General features: G+C 39.2%; 1 protein-coding gene across 1 annotated transcript in view; it reads right to left on the bottom strand.

Annotated features, from left to right (window-relative positions):
- IGF1R (insulin like growth factor 1 receptor) overlaps nt 1-24,769 on the bottom strand; it is an 857,678-nt gene that overhangs the window by 179,060 nt on the left and 653,849 nt on the right. Inside the window, exons 10-13 of the mRNA XM_053717616.1 lie at nt 15,587-15,873; nt 7,425-7,558; nt 6,983-7,142; nt 6,650-6,755 (exon numbers count right to left, since the gene is read on the bottom strand). Of these exons, the coding sequence (XP_053573591.1) occupies nt 6,650-6,755; nt 6,983-7,142; nt 7,425-7,558; nt 15,587-15,873 (687 nt within the window). The remainder of the gene's footprint in view (nt 1-6,649; nt 6,756-6,982; nt 7,143-7,424; nt 7,559-15,586; nt 15,874-24,769) is intronic.

Here is a 24,769-nt window from a genome sequence, read left to right as displayed (position 1 = left end):
GGTTAGTTGTTGTTTTAAATAAATATAGACTATTTGCATTTTAGAACACAAAAAAACAATTACCTTTCTGATTACAATACTGCACTATCTGATGGTACTATGTATACAAATGTATTAACCATTCTATAAAGCTACATTTAGCTTACATGTATAAGCTGTATTATGACCTGTAAATATTGTCTAAATTACATAAGATATTGTTAGTTACACTTGCCCTCTCCAATCGGTCCCATTTTAAAGATGCAAATTTTCTAAAATTCAAACTGTTCAGAAATTCAAACCTTTTCATGTCCCAAGTAGTTTGCAGAAAGGGTTTTCACTTGGTATTACATTGAGTCTTTGGGGTGTCACAAGAATAAACAAAACACTGCCTTCTGAATCTTAAAATAAAACCAATAGTATCCCAATGAAAAAAAAGATGGTACCCACTGGGTAATGAGAAGGACCACTGTGCCTTTGCAGCCAATTAACCTCAACACTTGTATTACTTTTTTAATCTAACATCAAGCATCAGTTTAGTTAAAAACAAAAAAAAAAACAACAAAAACATTTATATCTTCAAAATTCCATCATACAGTTGATTTAAATAAAAAATAAAAAATCTGATTGCAAACATTAAAGCAATATGAAATCCCAAATTTGTCTTTAATTATTTAGATAGAACATGCAATTTTAAACAACTTTCTAATGTACTTCGATTATCAATCTTTCTTTGTTCTCTTGGTATTTTTTGTTGAAAAGCAGGGACATGCTTAGGCGCTGGCCCTTTTCTGGCCCACTATATGGCAGCAGTTTTGCAAGATTGTTATCCATATGCAAGAGCACTAGAAGACAGCACTATTTCCTGCCATGTAGTGCTCCAGATGCCTATCTAGGTATTTCTTCAACACAGAATTTAATGAGAACAAATTAAATTTTATAATAGAAGTAAATTTTAAACTTTTTTTTTAAATTGTATCCTCTGTCTAAATCACCTAAACAAAATGTATGCTTACCTGTTAAATTGATTTATTTCCCGATACGGTGAGTCCATGACATCATCATTTACTGTTGGTTAATATCACTCTTGGCCAGCAGGAGGAGGCAAAGAGCACCACAGTCAAACTGTTAAGTATTACTTCCCTTTCCCACAAACCCGAGTCATTTGACCGAAGGGTAATGGCGAAAAAGGAGTAACACAAAGGTGTAGAGGTGCCTGAGGTTCAGTCAAAAAAATAACTGTCTTAAAATAAAGGGCAGGGTTGTTGACTCACCATATCCGGAAATAAATACATTTATTAGGTAAGCATACATTTTGTTTTCTTTCCTAAGATATGGTGAGTCCACAACGTCAACATTTACTGTTGGGAACCAATACCCAGGCTAGAGTACACATATGACTAGTGAGGGACAAGACAGGCAGACCTAAACAGAAGGCACCACTGCTTGAAGAACCTTTCTCCCAAAAGAAGCCTCAGCCGAGGCAAAAGTAGCAAATTTAGAACATTTGGAAAAAGTATGTAAAGATGACCAAGTTGCAGCCTTGCAAATCTGTACCACAGAAGATTCATTTTTGAATGCCCAAGAAAAGGAAACAGCCCTTGTGGAATGAGCTGTTATTCTCTCAGGAAAGGCTGCTGACCAGCAGTCTTATAAGCAAAAGGAATGATACTTCTCAACCATAGAGAAAGAGAAGTAGCAGTAGCTTTCTGACCTTTACGTTTTCCTGAGAAACAAACAAACAGGGCAGAAGAATGGCCGAAAATCCGTAGTCGGCTGTAGATAGAATTTTAGAGCATGCACAACATCCAAGGTGTGCAACAAACGTTTCTTATGAGAAGAAGGATTAGGACATAAAGAAACAACCTGATTAATATTTCTATCTGAAACCACTTTAGGAAGAAACCTAACTTCGTATGAAGAACCGCCTTATCAGCATGAAACAGATAAGGCAAATCACATTGCAAAACTAAGAGTTCCGAAACTCTCATAGCAGAGACTGACAAAAAGATTGCACATCTGGCATGTCTGCCAGACGCTTGTGTAGCAAAATAGATAATGCAGAAATCTGACCATTTAGACTTTATTTTTTTTTAAAGTTCTCTCTATGCAAGAAGAACAAAATGGCAAGGGCAGTACTATTTGGTTATTCAGACAAATAGGACATCTGTCCATGGGCACAGCATCCTGCTCCATGATGCAGGAAAAATAAAATAATTTTTATTTAAATTACAAATAAAAATATTCTTTAAGAAACTGTCCTTTTAACCCCTTAACGACCAAGGACGTACGCCACACGTCCTCAGAAAAAATACAGTTAATGACCGAGGACGTGTGGCGTACGTCCTTGGTCTGGAAAGCAGCTGGAAGGGATCCTGCTCGCTTCCAGCTGCTTTCCGGTTATTGCAGTGATGCCTCAACATCGAGGCATCCTGCAATATGCCCCCTTGGCCATCCGATGCAGAGAGAGCCACTCTGTGGCCCTCTCTGTACCGGACATCGATGGCCGGTTTCGTTGGTGGGTGGGAGCCAGTCTGGGAGGCGGGTGGGCGGCCATCGATGGGCCGTATAATGTGGAGGGGGGCGGGATCGTGGGCGGGAACGCCGGTTGCGCACGAGGGTGCGCGTGCGGGGGTAGGAAGCGGGTGGGAACCGCTACACTACAGAAAAATGATGGGAGAAAAGTGGCAGTGATTGCGAAATATATTTAAATATATGGAGATCTGAGAGATCTGGGAGGGGTGGTAGGTTGGTCTTTTGGGGGGGGGGGCAAGCTACACTACAGAAAATTATTTTAAAAAAAAATAATAAAACATGTTTTACTATAAACTGGGTACTGGCAGACAGCTGCCAGTACCAAAGATGGCTACTAATAAGTTAGAGGGGGATGGGTAAAGAGCTGTTTGGGGGGTATCAGGGAGGTTGGGGGCTAAGGGGGGATCCTCCAGAGCAGCATATGTAAATATGCCTTTTTTTTTATTATTTTTTATCAAGGATAGCTTTTTTTTTAGTACTGGCAGACTTTCTGCCAGTACTTAACATGGCGGGGACAATTGTGGGGTGGGGGAGGGAAGAGAGCTGTTTGGGAGGGATCAGGGGGTGTAATGTGTCAGGTGGGAGGCTGATCTCTACACTAAAGCTAAAATTAACCCTGCAAGCTCCCTACATGCTACCTAATTAACCCCTTCACTGCTAGCCATAATACACGTGTGATGCGCAGCTGCATTTAGCGGCCTTCTAATTACCAAAAAGCAACGCCAAAGCCATGTATGTCTGCTATTTCTGAACAAAGGGGATCCCAGAGAAGCATTTACAACCATTTGTGCCATAATTGCACAAGCTGTTTGTAAATGATTTCAGTGAGAAACCTAAAATTGTGAAAAATTTTACTTTTTTTTTTATTTAATCGCATTTGGCGTTGAAATGGTGGCATCAAATATACCAAAATGGGCCTAGATCAATACTTAGGGTTGTCTACTACACTACAATAAAGCTAAAATTAACCCTACAAGCTCCCTACATGCTCCCTAATTAACCCCTTCATTGCTGGGCATAATACACGTGTGGTGCGCAGTGGCATTTAGCGGCCTTCTAATTACCAAAAAGCAACACCAAATCCATATATGTCTGCTATTTATGAAAAAAGGGGATTCCAGAGAAGAATTTACAACCATTTGTGCCATAATTGCACGAGCTGTTTGTAAATAAATTCAGTGAAAAACCTAAAGTTTGTAACAAAATGTGTGAAAAAGTGAACAATTTTTTTTATTTGATCGCATTTGGCGGTGAAATGGTGGCATGAAATATACCAAAATGGGCCTAGATCAATACTTTGGGATGTCTTCTAAAAAAAAATATATACATGTCAAGGGATATTCAGGGATTCCTGGAAGATATCAGTGTTCCAATGTAACTAGCGCTAAGTTTGAAAAAAAGTGGTTTGGAAATAGCAAAGTGCTTCTTGTATTTATTGCCCTATAACTTGCAAAAAAAGCAAAGAACATGTAAACATTGGGTATTTCTAAACTCAGGACAAAATTTGGAAACTATTTAGCATGAGTGTTTTTTGGTGGTTGCAGATGTGTAACAGATTTTGGGGGTCAAAGTTAGAAAAATTGTGTTTTTTTCCATTTTTTCCTCATATTTTATATTTGTTTTATAGTAAATTATAAGATATGATGAAAATAATGGTATCTTTAGAAAGTCCATTTAATGGCGAGAAAAACGGTATATAATATGTGTGGGTATAGTAAATGAGTAAGAGTAAAAACATAATTTATGCTTACCTGATAAATTCCTTTCTTCTGTAGTGTGATCAGTCCACGGGTCATCATTACTTCTGGGATATTACTCCTCCCCAACAGGAAGTGCAAGAGGATTCACCCAGCAGAGCTGCATATAGCTCCTCCCCTCTACGTCACTCCCAGTCATTCGACCAAGGACCAACGAGAAAGGAGAAGCCAAGGGTGTAGTGGTGACTGGAGTATAAATTAAAAAATATTTACCTGCCTTAAAAACAGGGCGGGCCGTGGACTGATCACACTACAGAAGAAAGGAATTTATCAGGTAAGCATAAATTATGTTTTCTTCTGTTAAGTGTGATCAGTCCACGGGTCATCATTACTTCTGGGATACCAATACCAAAGCAAAAGTACACGGATGACGGGAGGGATAGGCAGGCTCTTTATACAGAAGGAACCACTGCCTGAAGAACCTTTCTCCCAAAAATAGCCTCCGAGGAAGCAAAAGTGTCAAATTTGTAAAATTTGGAAAAGGTATGAAGCGAAGACCAAGTATAATCACCATAGTCCTCTCACACATCCTATCTAGTCGTTGGGTGCAAGAGAATGACTGGGAGTGACGTAGAGGGGAGGAGCTATATGCAGCTCTGCTGGGTGAATCCTCTTGCACTTCCTGTTGGGGAGGAGTAATATCCCAGAAGTAATGATGACCCGTGGACTGATCACACTTAACAGAAGAAATTACAGCTAAACACAAACACTGCAGAAATGTAAAAATAGCCTTGGTCCCAAACGGTCAGAAAATGGAAAAGTGCTGTGGTCATTAAGGGGTTAAAAGACCTGTGTCCCCCAAGTGAAAAACGCTTAATTTTTAACATTTGATTCAGCAAAACAATTAGGCAGCAAACCCCCCCCCCCCCCAGATTTTTGTCTTTATATTTTATTAAACAAAACCTATTGCACCCCTACACCTCAGCCTTGAGACTGAGGTGCCTACCTGCCCAACACAAAACAATAGGAGAAACGTTTCCCGTGTCTTTAGAGTAAACTGCTTGCAACTGTTCTGGAAACTCACACAGAACGGACTGATGTGCTCACGTGACCGGTTATATGAACCGCGCGCTTTAGACCGGAATAGAAGGGCAGGGATATGAAGCCGCTTCCTGTTACTAGTTGTGCAGTGGCTAAAATATCACAGAGTTGCGATATACATAAAATGTATAGTAGCCGGCTCCTACACAGACCGCAACTCCTCAAAAACATAAAGTCAACAAAAAAATTAAGTTTTAATACTGGCCAACAAAATGGGGTTAACTCTTCCTATCAATGAAGGAAGTTAACCCCATGTCTCTAGTTCACATGCTACCTAGCTCCTCCACTGCCTTAACATGATCCTGAATCCAGGATACTAGTCCCCAATGTGATGCAGCCTGAGCATTATCCAAAAATTAACCCTTTAAATGCCAGCCTCCTTCAGACCCCCAAAGGACAAAAGGCACTTACCTGCATCTCCAGTTGTCTGGCAGGAAGACAGTTCTCACGGTATGGAAGGACGCCACTCCTTACAAGGACCTGTGGAAAAAAGAAAGAACAGACTAAACCTACTCTGGCTTTCTATATCAGGGCAGAAACATGTTAGGAAAACGCAGTGAAGCCCACTTCACAAGTCCCTAACTGCTTTAAATCCACCACTGCTCTACTGAAGAGGCTAATGTGGAGTACAGCTAGACCCAATCTTGAAAAGGAAAGATCAGAGTAAACCTACTCTGGCTTTCTAAAATAATAAAATCTTGATTGAAGTGAAATAAATCCAATTTTCTTCAGACAACAAAACTTCACCTCCTCCATGCATCGAAGGCAAAGAGAATGACTGGGGTTTGTGGGAAGGGAAGTGATACTTAACAGTTTGACTGTGGTGCTCTTTGCCTCCTCCCAACAGTAAATGACGATGTTGTGGACTCACCATATTTTAGGAAAGAAATAACATTTTTGTCTTTCATATCTCTTTAAAGATTACTATATTTAAATCTGCCCCCTCTCCTAGGAGTAGGCTGACCATATTGCCGCTTTAAAAAGGGGCACATATGAAAAATACATATGTCAGGGTTCTTATAACAGCACATTATTCAAAGCATTTCTTTAAACAGCCCTAACATATGTATTTTTCATATATGTCCCTTTTTAAAGCGGCAATATGGTCAGCCTACCTAGGAGGTTATAGTTCCGATATGTCATTCCACTAGTCTTGTAGTACACCACTAAGTTTTGAGCTAGCATCTTTAAAAGTATGACATTTTGTTTTCTCTCTAAACAGTGCTTTTTTACTGATCAACCACACTAAGTTTCTTTGGTTCCTTTCACCACTCTAAAACGTCTCCTTGCAAAAAGACATACAAAGGAATTTTAGTTTGGACAGTTGTGTGTCTTACCTCTTTTTGTTAATAATATAAATGCTGAAAACGACTACGATGAAGACACATATGATGGCAATCGGAATGGACACTATCAGATGCAGGAAATTGTCATTTTCTGGTGCTGCAAAAATATAAGTATATTTTAATATGAATGTGACAAAAATGGAAGTAAATTAGCTGACAATATTACATGGTTACATTTCAATATAATAGACAAGACTGTAAAAACTTTTCGATAAAATACAATGTAATTACAGTAACCCCATTCTATTTGATATTTCCTTCACTCAATCAACTGTACTATATCATAAATGTTTCCTCTAGGATGATCACAGAGAGGACACTTACATTTTGCCTGCACATAAAATGCCACCAGTTCTGTCCATGAGCCATTCCCAGATAGTGATATTGCCTGCACCTGTACAGTATAATTGCCAGGAGTTAGCCGATTAAGCTTTGCGCCTCCTAACTTGTGGTATTCCTGTCTGGATAGGCACATCCTGTGAGGCTGGAGGAAGAAATCACATACACACACATATATGAAATACAAGGTGTTTTCTTAGGGTACTAGAAACAGCATTGTTATAAAAAACAATAAGTTGAACAGTAAAGTATATTAAAAAAAAAGTATTAATGATATAGTACTTCAAAAGTAGCAGTGTAGTATAACAGAGTAAATGACTGTCATATACAGAGATCTAAACCAGCTTGACAGCTGGTGCAAAAATAAGGAAAACCTGAGGTCTCCAGTTTGCGTTTGTTGGGGGTAGGGGTGATACGAGATTCTGACCTCAGCTGGTTTAGTCTCAATCTCATACATCAGGATCAGTCCATTGGGTTTGGCAGGTTCGGGCCACCTCAGCAAGATGGAATTCTCCTCTCCAGCTTCCCACACGACAGGTCCAGGGATATCATCAGCTCCCACTTCATAAAAAAAAGATTGGCACAAACACCTCAGGTTTGTTTACTTTCTTTAACAACAGAGGGAGCAACAAGTTAAAGAGATACTAAACACTCATGCACCTCCCTCTAATCATGTGTGCTGCCATTATGGAACCTAGGTTACCTTGCAGGTATCTAAAGAAGAGTTGCTGCACATGAGCAAACAGGTTAGCTCTGGAATGTAGAGAAAGATTGATTTTAACATGGCTGCACCTATGACAAGAGAGATGTGGGGAATGACCTCAACACTATGCTTATAAAATGTGTTTAGTACTTAATGTTCTTTTATGAGGAACCTAGTACAATGCTATCTGATTTTCTCAAAAAAAAAAAATGTTCTGCTTACTGGCCGTGTGTGAGCTAATACCTGAAATTTTAAATAAATGGCACATCCTGCTTACAATTCCAGACTAAAACTAACAATTGCTTACAAATGTCTGGAATGTAATAGAGGGGCAATTTTACTGTGGCTACAAGGAACACTCTAGGTTGATATAAACCAACATTTCTTATGTCTAGTATTTCAGACTTGCTTAGCAAATAACTATAAAACTAAATGGCCTTAGAACAGATTTTGCCGGACAATAACCCATTAAGTGCTAAACTGCTGTTTGTACTTTTCACTCATCCTATTTGCATATTAATTTCAGTGTTTTGTTTTTCTGAGCGTTATTAATACAAATCATATTTATTTCTTCCTTTTTATTGGGATACACACATTTTATAAAATTGTTTAGAACAACAAGGATTTATGAGCAAATAACAAAACTAAAAAAAAAAAAAGTTAGAGATACATTGTAATCTAAACTTTTCTCTCCTATAATGTGTTAATGATTCATTTTAACTTTTGGGGTGCATTTGTTTTCAATCAAAACCTTTACATTTATTTTATTAATTTAAATAGCAGTTTTTGCCGGTAGAAACAGCCACCTATACTAAAAATATGGGTTACAAACACGTTATGCTACTGTGTGTAAACAGAAGACAAGCAATAATTAATTAATCTCGCAGAAGGGGGGAAGGAAATGAAAACAACATTTATGCTTAACAGATACATTCCTTTCTTTCCTGGCAGGGAGAGTCCACAACTTCATTCATTACTGTTGGGAATAACAACACCTGGCCACAAGGAGGAGGCAAAGACACCCCAGCCAAAGGCTATAAATATCCCTCCCACTCCCCCTATCCCCCCAGTCATTTGGCCGTGGGAACAAGGAAAAGCAAGAGAAACATTAGGGTATAGAGGTGCCAGAAGAAAAAAGAACATGGAAGTCACCTAAAAAAGAATTACAGGCGGGGTCGTGGACACTCCCTGCAAGGAAAGAAAGGGATTTATCTGGCAAGCATAGATTGTTTTCTTTCCAAAGGCAGGGAGAGTCCACGACTTCATTCATTACTGTTGGGAACCAATACCCAAGCTCCAGAGGACACTGAATTAAAGGGGAGGGCAAAAATGAAAGGCGGACCCTAATCTGAGGACACCACAGACTGTAAAACTTTTCTCCCCAAAAGCTGCCTCCGCAGTAGCAAGAACATAAAATGTATAGAACTTTGAAAAAGTATGTAAGGAGGACCAGGTAGACGCCTTACAAATCTGATCCATAGAAGCTTCATTCTTAAAAGCCCAAGAAGAAGTAACTGATCTAGTGGAATGAGCCGTTATGCTCTCAGGAGGCTGTTGTCCAGCCTTTTCATAAGCCAGATGATACTTCTCACCCAGAAAGATAATTAAGTTGCAGTGGCCTTCTGACCCTTACCAGCGTATAACACAAACAAGGAAGATGATTGTCTGCAATCCTTAGTAGCCTGAAGATAGAATTCAACGTCCAGATTGTGGAGCAAACTTTACTTTGAGGAAGAAGGATTAGGACAAAGGGAAGGAACAACAATTTCCTGATTGATGTTGCGATTCGAGACTACCTTAGGTGAGAACCTAACTTAGTACGTAAAACTGCCTTATCAGCATGGAAAATAAGGTAAGGCGGATCAGACTGTAAATCATAAATCTCAGAGACTCTTCAAGATGAGACGATAGCCAACAAAAACAAAACCTTTTTTAAGATCAACAGAATGCATAGGCTCAAACAGAGCCTGCTGCAAAACATGAAGAACAAGGTTGAGGCTACAAGGAGGAGCAACAGGCTTAAACACAGGTCTGATTCTAGCCAGAGCCTGAACAAAGGACTGCACGTCAGGAAGATCTACTAATCTCTTGTGCAGTAAGACCGACAGAGCCAAGATCTGACCCTTCGGAGAACTGACGGATAAACCCTTTTCCAAACCATCTTGGAGAAAGGATAGAATTCGGGTAACCTTCACCTTGTGCCATGGAAGACTGCGTTCCTCACACCAATGAAGGCAAGTACGCCATACCTTGTGGTAAATACGGCGAGTGCCTGCCTTGCGAGCCTGGATTAAAGTGTCTATCACACTATGCGAAAAATCTATCTTGGATAAGACTAAACGTTCACGCAGTCAGTCTCAGAAAATCAAGATTTTTATGTAGGAAAGGACCCTGAGTCAGAAGGTCTGCACGATAAGGTAACCTTCACAGAGGGGAGGAAAACATGTTTATTAGATCCGCAAACCAAGTCCTTCGTGGCCACGTGCTCCTGCTTGATGAGAGCCACCACTCGAGGAAAAAGGGCCAATTGAGGAAAAAGATATACGAGATTGAAACCCCATGGAACCGCTAATGCGTCTACCAATTCCCCTTGAGAATCCCTCGATCTCGAACCGTATAATCGCCATCAATTCAATTATAAATTGTTGTTGCATAATTGTGAATCTGTTACTTCTTGCCATAACATATTTGATAGTATCTAGACCGCTAGTGTGGGGTATAGCAGTATAAAGACTTACAATATCTAAGCTGTACAAAATACATTTATCCATGTTACCGGGCAAACTCTCAATCTTAGTTAAAAAATCATTAGTGTCGTTAATAAAAGACATTGCTTGTGCCACAAATGGTCTCAAGAGCTTGTCTAGGTAAATAGATATATTAGTGAAAATAGAATCAGTGCCCGCCACTATGGGGCGTCCTGGTGGGGCCCCCAAATTTTAGTGGACTTTCGGGAGTGTATACAACACTGGAATGATATACTCATCTTTGATAAGAAAATTTCTAGTCTCAATGTCAATGAGCCCGTTCTGAAAAGCTCTCTGTACATACATTTTTATGTCACACATGATTTTAAAAAATAAAAGTGCGTTTGTTCCAGCAACATATGATTCCAGTATTGATATATTTATGAGATTGGTTAGACATGATCTAGATGTTTTAAAGAGACAACAATATAAAAAACAATATACATTTAATATGTCTAGGAAAGATAATCTAGCTTTGAAATCTCTGTGTGAGAATAAAGAGCTAATTTGCAAACAGGCGGATAAAGGCAGAGCTACAGTGATTTTAGATAGGGGATACTATATCAATGAAATACAAGGCCAGTTATCCAAGACTGATGTTTATATGCCTTTAACATTTGATCCTTCTACTAAAATCATGTGTGACATAAAAAAGTGTACAGAGAGCTTTTCAGAACGGACTCATTGACAGTGAGACTAGAAATTAAAAAGTTTCAGAATTTAGTGCCCATAGTTTAGCAATACAAAAACTGATTCGAAAACACTGGCAATGTAACCCAGAAGTTCTGGCATTTCAACAGCCCCCTATGCTAGCGTATACGAGACTCCCTAGTTTAAGGGATAAATTAATTACAGCAGATGTTGGTTCTAAGAAGAAATCTAAATTGGGTTTTATTACCTCAGAAAACAATGGTTGTTACCCCTGATTAAATTGTTCTAGCTGTAACAATATGATAAAAGGAGATTTATTTATTCATCCCCTAACGGGGCAGACATTTAGGATTAGGGGTTACTTTAATTGTAATGCAAATTTTGTGATCTATTTAATTAAGTGTCCCTGTGGGTTATTTTATATTGGAGAGATGACACAAAGGGCCAGGGATAGGATTGTTCAACATAAATCCAACATTAGAACAAAAAATTTGAATGCGCCAGTGGCTCTTTGTGGATCAGGACATGAAGGTATGCATCCTTTAAGCCGATAGTGGTCATGAACTGCCCTTCCTGGATCAAGGGAAGGATGGATCTGATAGTCTCCATTTTGAAGGAGGGGATCCTGAGAATTTTGTTGAGACATTTTAAGTCTAGAATAGGGCAATAAGTTCCTTCCTTTTTGGGAACTACAAAGAGGTTTGAGTGAAACCCTTGACCCCTTTCTGATGAGGGCACCTGGGCGATAACTCCGAAGGAGAGGAGATCTCGAACGCAGTCTAAAAAGGCTGCTCTTTTCTCTGGTCTTGAAGATTATCTTCAGAGAAGAAATCTGCCCCTTGGGGGAAGAGATTTGAACCCTATATTGCAACCCAGGGGGACTATGTCTAATACCTAGGGATCCCGAACGTCTTGGACCCAAGTCTCTAGGAAAAAAGACAGTCTGCCCCCTACTTGATCCCGGATCGGAGGCCGGCCCTTCATGCAGATTTGCTATCTGTAGTCTTCTTGACCTGTTTGGATTCGTTCCAAGATTGGTTGGTCTTCCAAGTAATCTTGGGCTGTTCAGGTTTGGAGGAGGACTGAGTCCGCTGAGTCTTGTCTGAGCGAAAGGAATGAAAATTAGAGGATTGGCGACCCTTAGTCCTTGCCTTCTTGTCCTGGGGCAGGAAAGCACCTTTCCCTCCTGTAACAGTGGAGATGATGTAGTCCAGGCCTAGCCCGAACAAAAATCTTCCCCTTGAATGGTAAGGAAAGAAGTCTGGTCTTAGAAACCATATCTGCTGATCAAGACTTTACCCAAAAGAGCTCTACGCGACAAAACTGCAAAATCTAAAGCCTTAGCATTTAGACGGACAATTTGCAAATTAGCATTACAAATAAAGGAGTTTGCTATCTTGAGAGCCTTAATCCTATCCTGTATATCCTCCATGGCGGATTCGACTTCAATTAGTTCTGATAACGAATAACACCAGTAGGTAGCAGCACCTGTGACTGCTATCACAGCGGCCGCTGGCTGAAATAAGAGGCCCATATGTTGAAACATCTTTCTGAGATAGCATTCCAAATTTCTGTCTATGGGATCGCTAAAAGAGGAGCTATCCTCCAGAGGGATAGTAGTACGCTTGGCGAGAGTAGAAATGGCCCTGTCTACCTTAGAGAAAGAGTTCCATAACTCTAAATGTGATTCAGGGACCGGAAACAGCTTCTTAAAAAGGTAGAAGAAGGGGAAAAATGAGTTCCAATCTTTTCCCACTCTTTAGAGATAATTTTCGCCAATCGTACGGGTATCGGGAACGTTTCAGGAACCTTCTTCTCCTCATAAACACTATCTAATTTATGGATAATGGGTTCATCAGGAAGCATAACTTTCGGAACCTCTAGGGTAGCCAATACCTCCTTTAAAAGAAAGCGGAGGTGTTCAACCTTAAAATTTAGTTTCTCAGGAGTAGGAAATTTAATTTCAGATACCTCTGACTCCAAAAGCTCACCTTCAAATGCAACGAGGTTAGATCATCCTCAGATAGGTGAGACAAACTAGCCAACTCAGACTGAAGAGAGGTGTTGCCCCCAAGTCAGTGTAACTATGCTTAACCTTTCTCTTACATTTTCCCAGAGATAGACAAAGCGTTTAATGCAGCGGACACCGCAGACTGAAGCTGTGAAGTAAATTCTGCTGGCAAAACATTACCTCCAGCTGGAGATAAAGGTGTGCCCTAGGGCACTGCCTGTGTCATAGGGTTAAAAGGGGACTGCAAATGCAGAATAGGCATCTTATGGACAATCTCATGGAGTCCTGAGAGGTAGAAGGCTCAGAGAGCATAAAAGTACCAGGGGATAAACCAGATTTTGACCCCTTCTTGGTCTTTAACACAGAACATAAGCAGACAGAATAGAATTGTGCAGGCGGGCAAACCATAGTCTCCTCATAATATAAACATGCATTTGTTACAGTGATTGCTAAAACAGAACCCTCTGAGGGGTTAATATCAGAATCCTCCATAGCGGGTATAAGATCTCAAAGTAGTAGCAACAAAAAATAAATTTAAAACTTTGCAAGGCACCTTTACCCTCAGCCCTGGCTGAGGTACTCACCACCTCCTGGCTAGACAAGCGTGACCAGAATAAAGTCAGGATATCTCCCAATGCCTGCAGCAAACTCTATGTGCTGATCGCTATGCAGGAGCAAACTTCCGACCAGCCAGAGATAGAAACTGCTTCCTAGGCACATGGTGCGCATCTAGAGACCGCCCCCAGCTAGTACAGAAACCATGAAGCTGATTAACAGCTGCGTAGCGGAAAAAAGGCCCCAGTGGGAAATATTTTCTAAACTGCCCTACACTGTCTGTCTGCGGTTGGCAAAGAGCTAAGCAGCACACATAGATTGGTCCCAACTGCTCAATAAAATAACCTCTATTATAAAAGGTATTAAATGTCCCCATATCCTGAAGATAATGAATGTATCACACACTGAACTATGAATTTCAATGTCCCCATAACCTCAGGTAATTTGCAGCCCTACTAGGCATAATCCCTCAAAGTAATATAAAGGACTCCAGGATCAAAGCTGTGGAGCGGGCACAGCACCTCAAGGTCTGACAGTCTCACCAAACACATCTGACAGGGACCTAAAGATAAGGAGAAAACCGTGTAAGGCATTAACACTGATTTAACAGGAGATAGCTTTAAGTCTAGATAGTGGACAGAGATCATTCCCTGTGACATCCTGAGCCAGCGTTCACCACAACTCTCAATAAGAGGATTACATGGTTACTCAAAAACCCCAGTCCACACTTGAAGGGAACATACCCATTAATGGACTTAAATTTTCTTCTAACATTTCTCTGCCATCCTCATGTAGTGAAAAAAGGCAAAGAATAACTTTTGGGATAGGGGAAGTGGGAGGGATATTTATAGCCTTTGGTTGGGGTGCCTTTGCCGCCTCCTGGTGGCCAGGTGTTGATATTCCCAACAGTAATGAATTAAGTCGTGTACTCTCCCTGCCTTTGGAAAGAAAGATTGTTGTATCTGAAATAATTGGTTGTGCCCATTTTATGTGCATGTTCTTGAGAACAATAAAAATAAAGAAACTATTTCTAATACATTTAATATTCTGCAGCAGGTATAAAGACATTTGGAACACATTAATGGGAAATTTTTATAGTACAGGGTCCCTAAAAGTTTTCTGCCAAGTGACCATTATTACAATGGCTATCACTAGACAAACTAAAGGAACATGAAAATATCTTATCTAAATGGTGGGAACCCCTCTATCAATTGTGGGGTTTTATATATATATATATATATATATATATATATATATATATATATATATATATATATATATATATATATATATATATATAATTGAAAGTAGCGGGTGTTCCAGCACTCTGACTTTGGTCAGTAGTTCCGAACCTGGGTGCAATCCTCAAAAGAATAAGTAGAACAGTATAGAAAGATGAAGGGCACTCTCAGGATTTGTGAAATTTGCTTATCAGCAAAAATTATTTATTCATTGTTCTTAGTCACAACTTTGTTAAGTCTACGTTTCGGCTTACGCAGAAGCCTTCATCAGGACAAGTAAAAACTCACAAACGGCTAAAAGCTGTGCTCACCAGAACCGGTAGATAGATATCTACCGGTTCTGGTGAGCATGGCTTTTAGCCGTTTGTGAGTTTTTACTTGTCCTGATTAAGGCTTCTGCGTAGTTGGGCTGAAAAAAGGAGATTGTTGCTTCCAGATAAAGGGTCTCATATCACTAAGTTTTTTGTGTGTTAAATCTTAAAAGCAATATATTCTACTAAATAATATATGTTTGTTATACCTTTAATTCAATTTACCTTAATAATGCTGCTTGTTTTAAAACACTTCTATTTCTAGAATTTGTAGGATGGCATCTTTTTTAATGACTCATCTCAATTTCACAAGGAAGAAGCGCTACAAAGTAAAAAAGGTTGTTCAACAGGAATAGCACCAGGAACTCACCTACAGGCATTGTTCTAGCAAAGACAAAATTGGATGCACTACAACCAAGCTTCTCAGCTTCATGGTTGCAGCTATGAATATCAATACGATACAGAGTAAAAGGCTCAAGATGTGAGATGACTGCCCTCTCCCGGTTGTGGTCCACCTTCATCTCAGAGAACGGGTACACCATGTCATAAGCTTCTGTGTCTGACGTGTTAAAGAAATCTTGTGTGGTAGAATTCTTGCCATTACTAGCCAGAGTGCTATTGGAAACAGAATAGATATCCCGACGTCTCCGTTCAGGCCTTCAAAGATAAGGAAATTAAATATTATTTTATACATAATAATATATATACAAATACATACGAACACCAATATATATATATCCCTTTAACTGACAGAAAGACACTTATGGTCAAATGTGGAGCTGAACTGGGAAAGTAAATTATTGTAATATAACAAACAAACAGTGTATTCCTTTGAAATCTATGCAGATTTAAAAAAAAAAAAAAAAAAAAAAAAAAAAAAAAAAAGCATAATTTATGCTTACCTGATAAATGCATTTCTTTTATGGCGTTGAGAGTCCACGATCCATTACTTTTGGGAATTACTCTTCTCTACCACTAGGAGACAGCAAATATTCCCAAACCCCTCCCAACTCACACATACCTCACTCTAACAAACTCACACATACCTTACTCTAACATATAGCCAAGCAAATGAGGTAAGAAAAAGGAATAAGAATCAGAAAAAGCAGGAAAAAAAAATGTGCTGAAGAAAAAACAAAGGTGGGTTATCACGTGATTTTTTTTTATCAGGTAAGTATCAATTATGTTTTCTTTCATACAGGTGGTGAGAGCCCACAATCCATTAATCTAAGGAACTAATACCCAATATGTGGAGTCCACAAGTAATAAATATGTATATTTTTAATGCATTTAAAATAAGTCAAATAAGCAACAACAAAAAAACTCAAACATAAAAATGGTAGAATTTAGTAAAAGTATGAAAAGAAGACCAAGTAGCTGCCTTGCAAATTTGATCAACTAAAGCCTCATTCTTGAAAGCCGAAGAACTGGTAACTGACCTAGTAGAACGAGCAGTAATCCGCTATGCGAGGCTGACCTGCCTCCAAATAAGCTGTGTGAAGCAAACGTTTTAACCAAGAGGCTAAGGAAATAGAGGCCTTTTGACTCTTCCTGGGCCAAAAAAAAAAGAACAAACTGGAAGGTTCACTAAAATCCTTAATAGTATCAATATAATTTAAATGCCCTAACATCCAAATAATGCAATAATCTCTCAGAAGCATTCTTAGGATTAGGACACAAAGAAGGAACAAAAATCTATCTGATAAGTTGTCTGAAGAAACAACCTTAGGCAAAAAAAGTAAATGACGTCCGTAAAAAAGCCTTATCCTGATTAAAAATTCAGATAAAAGAACAAGAGGGATTCCCAAATAGAATTAAAATCCCTTTATTAATTCATAGGTGGGGATACAGACCGAAAAACACAACGTTTCGGGGGTATTCCCCTTAATCATGTGTTACTAATTACACTTCCTCTGCTGCAATATATAGTGGATTTGTGTGGGAGACCACCAGGCGTATTAGGGACCGCATAAGTGAACATAAAAGCAATATTCGCTGCAACATAATTACAGCCCCAGTAGCTGCCTATTTCTTAGAGGCAAGACACCAAATAAACCAGTTACAGTTTCAAATAATTTAAAGAGTTAATACCCCTAGGAGAGGAAGCAATAGGGAGTTCCTTCTTAAACAACGTGAGGTGTTCTGGATCTTTAAGCTGGACACCATGAAACCCAAAGGGATGAATAGGGAAATAAATTGGTCAGTTTTTTATTGCATTTGCTTATTTTTGTATATATATGGATACATAGTATCAACTTGAATAGCTATACTAGATGCTGTGTTGATTATTGTGATGCTCTGCAACTTTGTTTTTAAATAGTAATTTTTGAGTGTGGTTTTGATGCATAATACTGCTGTAATCCTCTGCTGCCCCCCTAATGTCTTAACGGAGAAAAGCATGAATAATTAAGATGAATTGTTTAATTGTTTGGGCTATTTATTGCAGCAGAGGAAGTGTAATTAGTAACTGATTAAGGGGAATACCCCTGAAACATTGTGGTTCTATCGTTATAAGCAGATAACGCAAACTTTTCTAGCAGAACTAGTCCAAAGAAATAACACTTTCCAAGAAAGTAGTTTAATGTCCAATATATGTATAGGTTCAAAAGGAGGAGCCTGCCAAAACCCTTAACACCAGGTTAATATTCCATGGAAGAGAAACAGGCTTGATAACAGGTCTAATATGAACCAGAGCCTGAACAAAACTTGGAACATCAGGAAGATTAGCAATCTTTCTGTAAAACAAAACAGAGCAGAAATCTGCCCCTTCAGAGAACTGGCAGGTAGGCCCTTATCTAGACTATCTTGCAAAAACTGCAGAAGCCTAGGGATTCTGAAATAATGCCAGGAAAAAACATGATCTATATAACATGAAATATAGGCCTGGTAATAGATCTTCCTAGTTACAGGCTTACAAAAGCCTAAATCAAGGATTCAAGCACAGGATCAGAGAAACCCCTATGTCTAAGGACTAAGCGCTCAATTACCATGCCATCAAATTTAGCTACTTGATATTAGGATGGAAAACTGACCTTGGGGCAGAAGGTCAGGTCTGACTACAGAGGAAGATGCCAAGGAGTGCAACTAGACATCTGAACCCGATCTGTATACCAAGGCCATGCTGGGGAAAACAGGATTACAGACAACTTCTTTATCCTTATCTTAGAAATTACTCTGGGAAGAAGAACCAAAGGCGGAAACAGATAAGCAGCCTGAAAAGACCTGGGAAGTTTGTTGTTCAAACGAGAGGCCATCAGATCTTTTTCTTGGAGACCACAAAGATCCACAATCTAATTGAACACATCCTGGTGAAGAGACCACTACCCTTAGAATATGAATCAGAGAGACTATACAGGAATTGGTCTCTGCCCATGAGAAAATTTGAGACACGTCCATAATTGCTAGGGAACTGCAAGTTCCCCCCGATGGTTGATATAAGCCACTGCTGTGACATTGTCAGTTGAAAAAGGGAGTCTCATCTCCATTTTTAGAGGCCAAGCTTGAAGGGCCCTGAAAATTGCAGAGTTCTAGAACATTAATTGGTAACCTTGTCTCCCCCAAACAGCTCCCCAACCTGAATGACTTGCATCTGTATTGATCACAGTTAAGGTAGGATGAGCAAAAGAAGCCCCCTGAATAAAAAACTGATGATCTTTCCACCAAGTTAGAGACTGACTTGTACTGGGATCCAAAAATATCCTTTGAGACAGCTAAGTATAATCCCTGCACCATTGACGCAGCATACAAAGCTGAAGAGGCCTCATGTAAAATCGAGCAAATGGAATTGAATCTGAGGCTGCAATTATCAGACCTAGAACTTCCATACACAGAGTCACTGAAGGAAACAAAAAAGACTTAAGGGTCAGATAAGCTGACACCAATTTCAACCTTCTCTGTTAGAGAAAGACTCATGGATACTGAATATATTTGAAAACCCAAGAAAGTTACCTTTCTCAGGAACCAAAGAACTCTCTGGAAAATTGATCCCCCAACCATGCTAAAGGAAAAGATGGAGCTTGAATCAAGATGTTGTCCAGGTATAGAAACACTGCAATACCCTGAGACCTGAAGGCACACAAAAGGGCACCCAGAACCTTTGTGAACATTCTTGGAGCTATAGTAGTATGTTTAGCCAGAGTAAAAATGGCCCCACCCACCTTGGGAACTGTTTCCCATAAATCTAGATTAGAATCAGGTAAATGATATAACTTTTTAAACCTTGCAGGATGAGTAAAAGAACTACCTGGCTTAGACCATTCCCTAGAAATCATGTCAGGGACAGCATCAGGTACAAGAAAAACATTAGGGAGATTAACAACAGTCTTAAAAACTGAATTTAAACGATAACAAAGCTTATCAGTCCTCATCTCTAGAGGAAACTTCATAATCTGAAGAGAAAACAGTATCCCTGATCTCAGGGCACATAACACTTGTAGAAAGTAAATCTAAACTGACCTTTTACACTTTTTTTTGAAGGCAGATCATCAGATCCCAGAGAAAAAGCATTAGATTGGTCTAACTGCATTAATAAATCTAAACCTGAGCCACTTAATTGAGCTGGAGAAGTCACTTCAGCTTTCTTACAATAAGAACACCTAATAATGGTAGAAAGGTGTTCAGGAGACTAATTTTCTTGGGTAGATTTAGGGAAATAATCTGGCTGTTCCATTATAGCATATGGCAAAGCAATGCAATGCAATACACACTAAAAAAAATCTAAAAAGCTTGTGCGGAAAAAAAACCCTGACAACTAAAAAGGGGATGTTACTCGGCAAAACCCAACGTGCGCATAACTGAGCAAACCAACTCTAACCCAACTTGCGTAAACCGGTGCACAGGTAAACGATAGACTAAAAAACAGAATTTATGCTTACCTGATAAATTACTTTCTCCAACGGTGTGTCCGGTCCACGGCGTCATCCTTACTTGTGGGAATATCTCTTCCCCAACAGGAAATGGCAAAGAGTCCCAGCAAAGCTGGCCACATAGTCCCTCCTAGGCTCCGCCCACCCCAGTCATTCGACCGACGGACAGGAGGAAAAATATAGGAGAAACCATATGGTACCGTGGTGACTGTAGTTAGAGAAAATAATTCATCATACCTGATTAAAAAACCAGGGCGGGCCGTGGACCGGACACACCGTTGGAGAAAGTAATTTATCAGGTAAGCATAAATTCTGTTTTCTCCAACATTGGTGTGTCCGGTCCACGGCGTCATCCTTACTTGTGGGAACCAATACCAAAGCTTTAGGACACGGATGAAGGGAGGGAGCAAATCAGGTTACCTAAATGGAAGGCACCACGGCTTGCAAAACCTTTCTCCCAAAAATAGCCTCCGAAGAAGCAAAAGTATCAAATTTGTAAAATTTGGTAAAAGTGTGCAGTGAAGACCAAGTCGCTGCCTTACATATCTGATCAACAGAAGCCTCGTTCTTGAAGGCCCATGTGGAAGCCACAGCCCTAGTGGAGTGAGCTGTGATTCTTTCAGGAGGCTGCCGTCCGGCAGTCTCATAAGCCAATCGGATGATGCTTTTAAGCCAAAAGGAAAGAGAGGTAGAAGTTGCTTTTTGACCTCTCCTTTTACCAGAATAGACAACAAACAAAGAAGATGTTTGTCTGAATTCTTTTGTAGCTTCTAAGTAGAATTTTAGAGCACCGACTACATCTAAATTGTGTAGCAAACGTTCCTTCTTTGAAACTGGTTTCGGACACAAAGAAGGTACAACTATCTCCTGGTTAATATTCTTGTTGGAAACAACCTTTGGAAGAAAAACAGGCTTAGTAAGCAAAACAACCTTATCTGAATCCACATACTCATAACCATCTCCGTGGAGATGTTGCCTGTGCAACGGCAAAGAGAATGACTGGGGTGGGCGGAGCCTAGGAGGGACTATGTGGCCAGCTTTGCTGGGACTCTTTGCCATTTCCTGTTGGGGAAGAGATATTAGCACAAGTAAGGATGACGCCGTGGACCGGACACACCAATGTTGGAGAAAAGGGTGTATGCTAACCCGACAGGCGTTAACTCGGCGTGGGTAATCCAGAGTCCAGCGTGCAAAAATTTTTAGCAAACCCAAAAAAGTGGATGCCAAAACAGCAAGGGAATAGTGAAAAGAAACAGTACCATCTCCTTATATATAAGAAGATATATAAATAACTATAAAAGTGCACAAAACATAGCTATATGAGTGTCTAAATGTTAATAAAAAGATACTTACCAAGACACTTGTCCACTAGCAATCAAGTAGCAGACAGCCAAACCAGTACTGAAACATATCAGCAGAGGTTATGGAATAGGAGAATAAGGTAGATCCATAAAGCGACGCAAAAAACAAATCCCTGTGACCAATTATAGAGAGTTTATAAAAAACTTTCCATAAGGTGAAAAAAAGAATCATAAACCATATCCCATATACATACCTCTGACAAGTGAAACTGGGCCTAAATATAGACTGAAAATTCCTCTCTATGAAGAATTCAGTGCTAACTGTCCCATTAACTGATCTGTTTAATCAGTCACTATTAACAGGAGCTGTCCCAGATGATTGGAGAATAGCAAATGTAATACCTCTTCATAAAAAGGGCAGTAGAGAAGAATCTGGCAACTACAGGCCAGTTAGTTTAACTTCAGTAGTAGGGAAATTAATGGAAAGCCTCTTAAAGGAAAGAATTATGACTTACATAAAGACAAACAATTTAGAGGACCAAAATCAGCATGGTTTTACTTCAGGGAGATCATGTCAGACTAATCTAATTGACTTCTTTGATTATGTAACAAAAGTATTAGACAAGGGAGGAGCAGTTGATGTAGCATATCTAGATTTCAGCAAAGCATTTGACACCGTCCCACACAATAAACTTATTCACAAACTATATCTCCTTGGTCTAGATTCAAAAATTGTGAACTGGGTGGACTGCTGGCTTAAGGACAGAAAACAAAGTGTCTTAGTAAATGGAGTTCATTCAGCAGAGGGGGCTGTTACTAGTGGTGTTCCTCAGGGGTCAGTTCTGGGGCCTGTTTTGTTTAACATATTTATCTGCGATATCAGCAAAGGGCTACAGGGGAAAGTATGTCTCTTTGCAGATGATACAAAAATTTGCAACAGAGTGGATGTTCCAGGGGGGGTAGACAAAATGAGAAGTGATATACAACAATTGGAGGATTGGACAAACGACTGGGATCTAAAGTTTAACACAGCAAAGTGTAAAATAATGCATTTAGGGAAGAAAAATCCAAATGTTAATTACAGACTCAATGACACTTTACTGACTGTTACAGACGAGGAACAGGACTTGGGAATTATTATTTCAGATGATTTAAAACTTAGTAAACAATGTAGTAAGGCAGCGAGTAAGGCTAGCAGAATGCTTGGATGTATTGGTAGAGGTATTTGCAGCAGAAATAGTAAGGTTCTTATGCCACTTTATAGATCATTAGTTAGGCCTCATCTTGAGTATTGTGTGCAGTTCTGGAGGCCATATCTTCAGAAGGATATTAACAAACTTGAATCTGTGCAAAGGAGGGCTACCAAAATGGTACATGGTCTAAAAAATAAAACTTACCAGGATAGGCTCAATGACCTAAATATGTATAGCTTAGAGGAGAGAAGGGAAAGAGGTGATATGATAGCAACTTTCAAGTACATTAAAGGGTTTAGTAAAACTGAGGCTGTGGGTATTTTACATAAAATGGAAAATTCAAGAACAAGGGGTCATGAGCTCAAGCTAAAGGGTAGTAGATTCAGGAGTAATTTGAGGAAGCACTTCTTTACAGAAAGAGTGATTGATTTATGGAATAAACTTCCTCAAGAGGTAGTAGCAACAAACACTGTGGGGGACTTTAAAAATGCATGGGACAAGCATAGGGCTATCCTACGAACTAGATAAGTTTATACTGTTAGGTAAGGTGGGGCAGACTTGCTGGGCCTATGGCTCTTATCTGCCGTCAATATCTATGTTTCTATGTTTCTATGTAATTCAATGCACATCTTCATTTAACCATCTCAAGCGGAGGCAAAGTAAAGCCTAAGTTATGTGTGAGGGGTTTTATAGAGATCTCTGGGTTTGGGAATATTCGCCTCCTCCTAGTGGTAGAGAAAAGTAATTCCAAAAAGCAATCGATTGTGGACTCTCACCACGTGTATGAAAGAAAATGATTTACAATCTGAAGATTTTATCTTGAAAATGAGAAGCACTTACAAATTTGTTACATTATTAACTGGATTATTTATTAGGAGTAATAAAGGGAATGAAATAAAAGACCAGACCCACTTCTTGTGGGCGATATGGGAAACTGACTAGCAAGTAAAAGACACCATGACTAATCTTCCTAAAGGCTTATGAGAAATTACAAAAATCTTGCAGCAGGAAGATCCAAAAAGTCTATCCTCTAACAAGCGGAAATAGTGTGCACCCAGGGGTCAAGCAAAACTTAAAATTAATGACCCCTGTAAAAGCCTTAACCTGTAACCTACAAGAGATTTTTCTGGAACTGAATTTAATTTACAGCACTTTTTTAGATTAGTCAAACTTTAAGACTAACCAGAAAATGTGCTTACAATTCAATAGCTCCTATGAAGGTTACATACCCAGTAGAACCAAAAATGCATAAGGCTTACTCCATTTTGTCTCATAGCCTTCGTATCCTTAAAGGATTACTTTCTGTTATAATTTTTAAGCCAAACAACTAACATATTAAAGTTAATAAACATTAATTAAAACCTACTGACCTATAATTTCTCCAAAACGAAGTTTCATAACGTTCTAAAAGTTATATCTTTTATTCGCTGATGATGTCACGTTATCCTGCCCAATATTTTCAGCACTGCATGTTCAAAATACTTAAACCAATAACTTTGTGTTTAAAGCGCCATTTTGAAACCTAGGTATTGTAAACGGATTGGTACAGAGCAAAGGATACCCACGGAGAGGGTTTGGAAAACAATTAAATTTGCAGACAAGATTTCTGATATACGGTAGAGATATGTTAATGAAATGCTATTGATAAAAAGCGTATTTGGGGTAGTTAGTTAGTTAGTAACAGGCATAGAAAATATTGACTTACAGTGGCCCTTTAATGGGACAATATATCCAAATGTTAAAGCAGTTGGAAGAGATGCAGCATAGCTGTAAAAAGTTGACTAGAAAATATCACCTTAACATTTCTATTTAAAAAAAGGAAGATATTTTACCTTAAAATTTCCTCAAGTATTTGCACCCCACCATAAAGAGACCTTAAGCAGTAAATCAGGATGCTAGTCCAAGGACTTGCAAGGGAATGTGCATCTGGCATGTGCAGGCACAGTCATGTTATTTTCCTATTCAGTTTAAGGAAGTTTAATATGAAATCTCACAAAATTTCAGTGGATTTTCATGAGATCACAGCAAAGCAGGACATATGCACTTGCTTATGCTGATTGGCTATTTTTTTTCCAACTTGCAGCTGAAGTATAACTGTTCCCAGAGCACTTCCTTTTTTACATAGAGACGTTCAGGTGATATTTTCCTGACAGCTTTTTACAGTTATGCTTTAAAGTTATATAGCATATGAGTA

This window comes from Bombina bombina, chromosome 6, assembly GCF_027579735.1.
Source record: "Bombina bombina isolate aBomBom1 chromosome 6, aBomBom1.pri, whole genome shotgun sequence".
Lineage (NCBI taxonomy): Eukaryota > Metazoa > Chordata > Amphibia > Anura > Bombinatoridae > Bombina > Bombina bombina.
The sequence above is the reverse complement of the archived record's forward strand: the minus strand, read 5'-3'. Positions and strand labels throughout refer to the sequence as shown.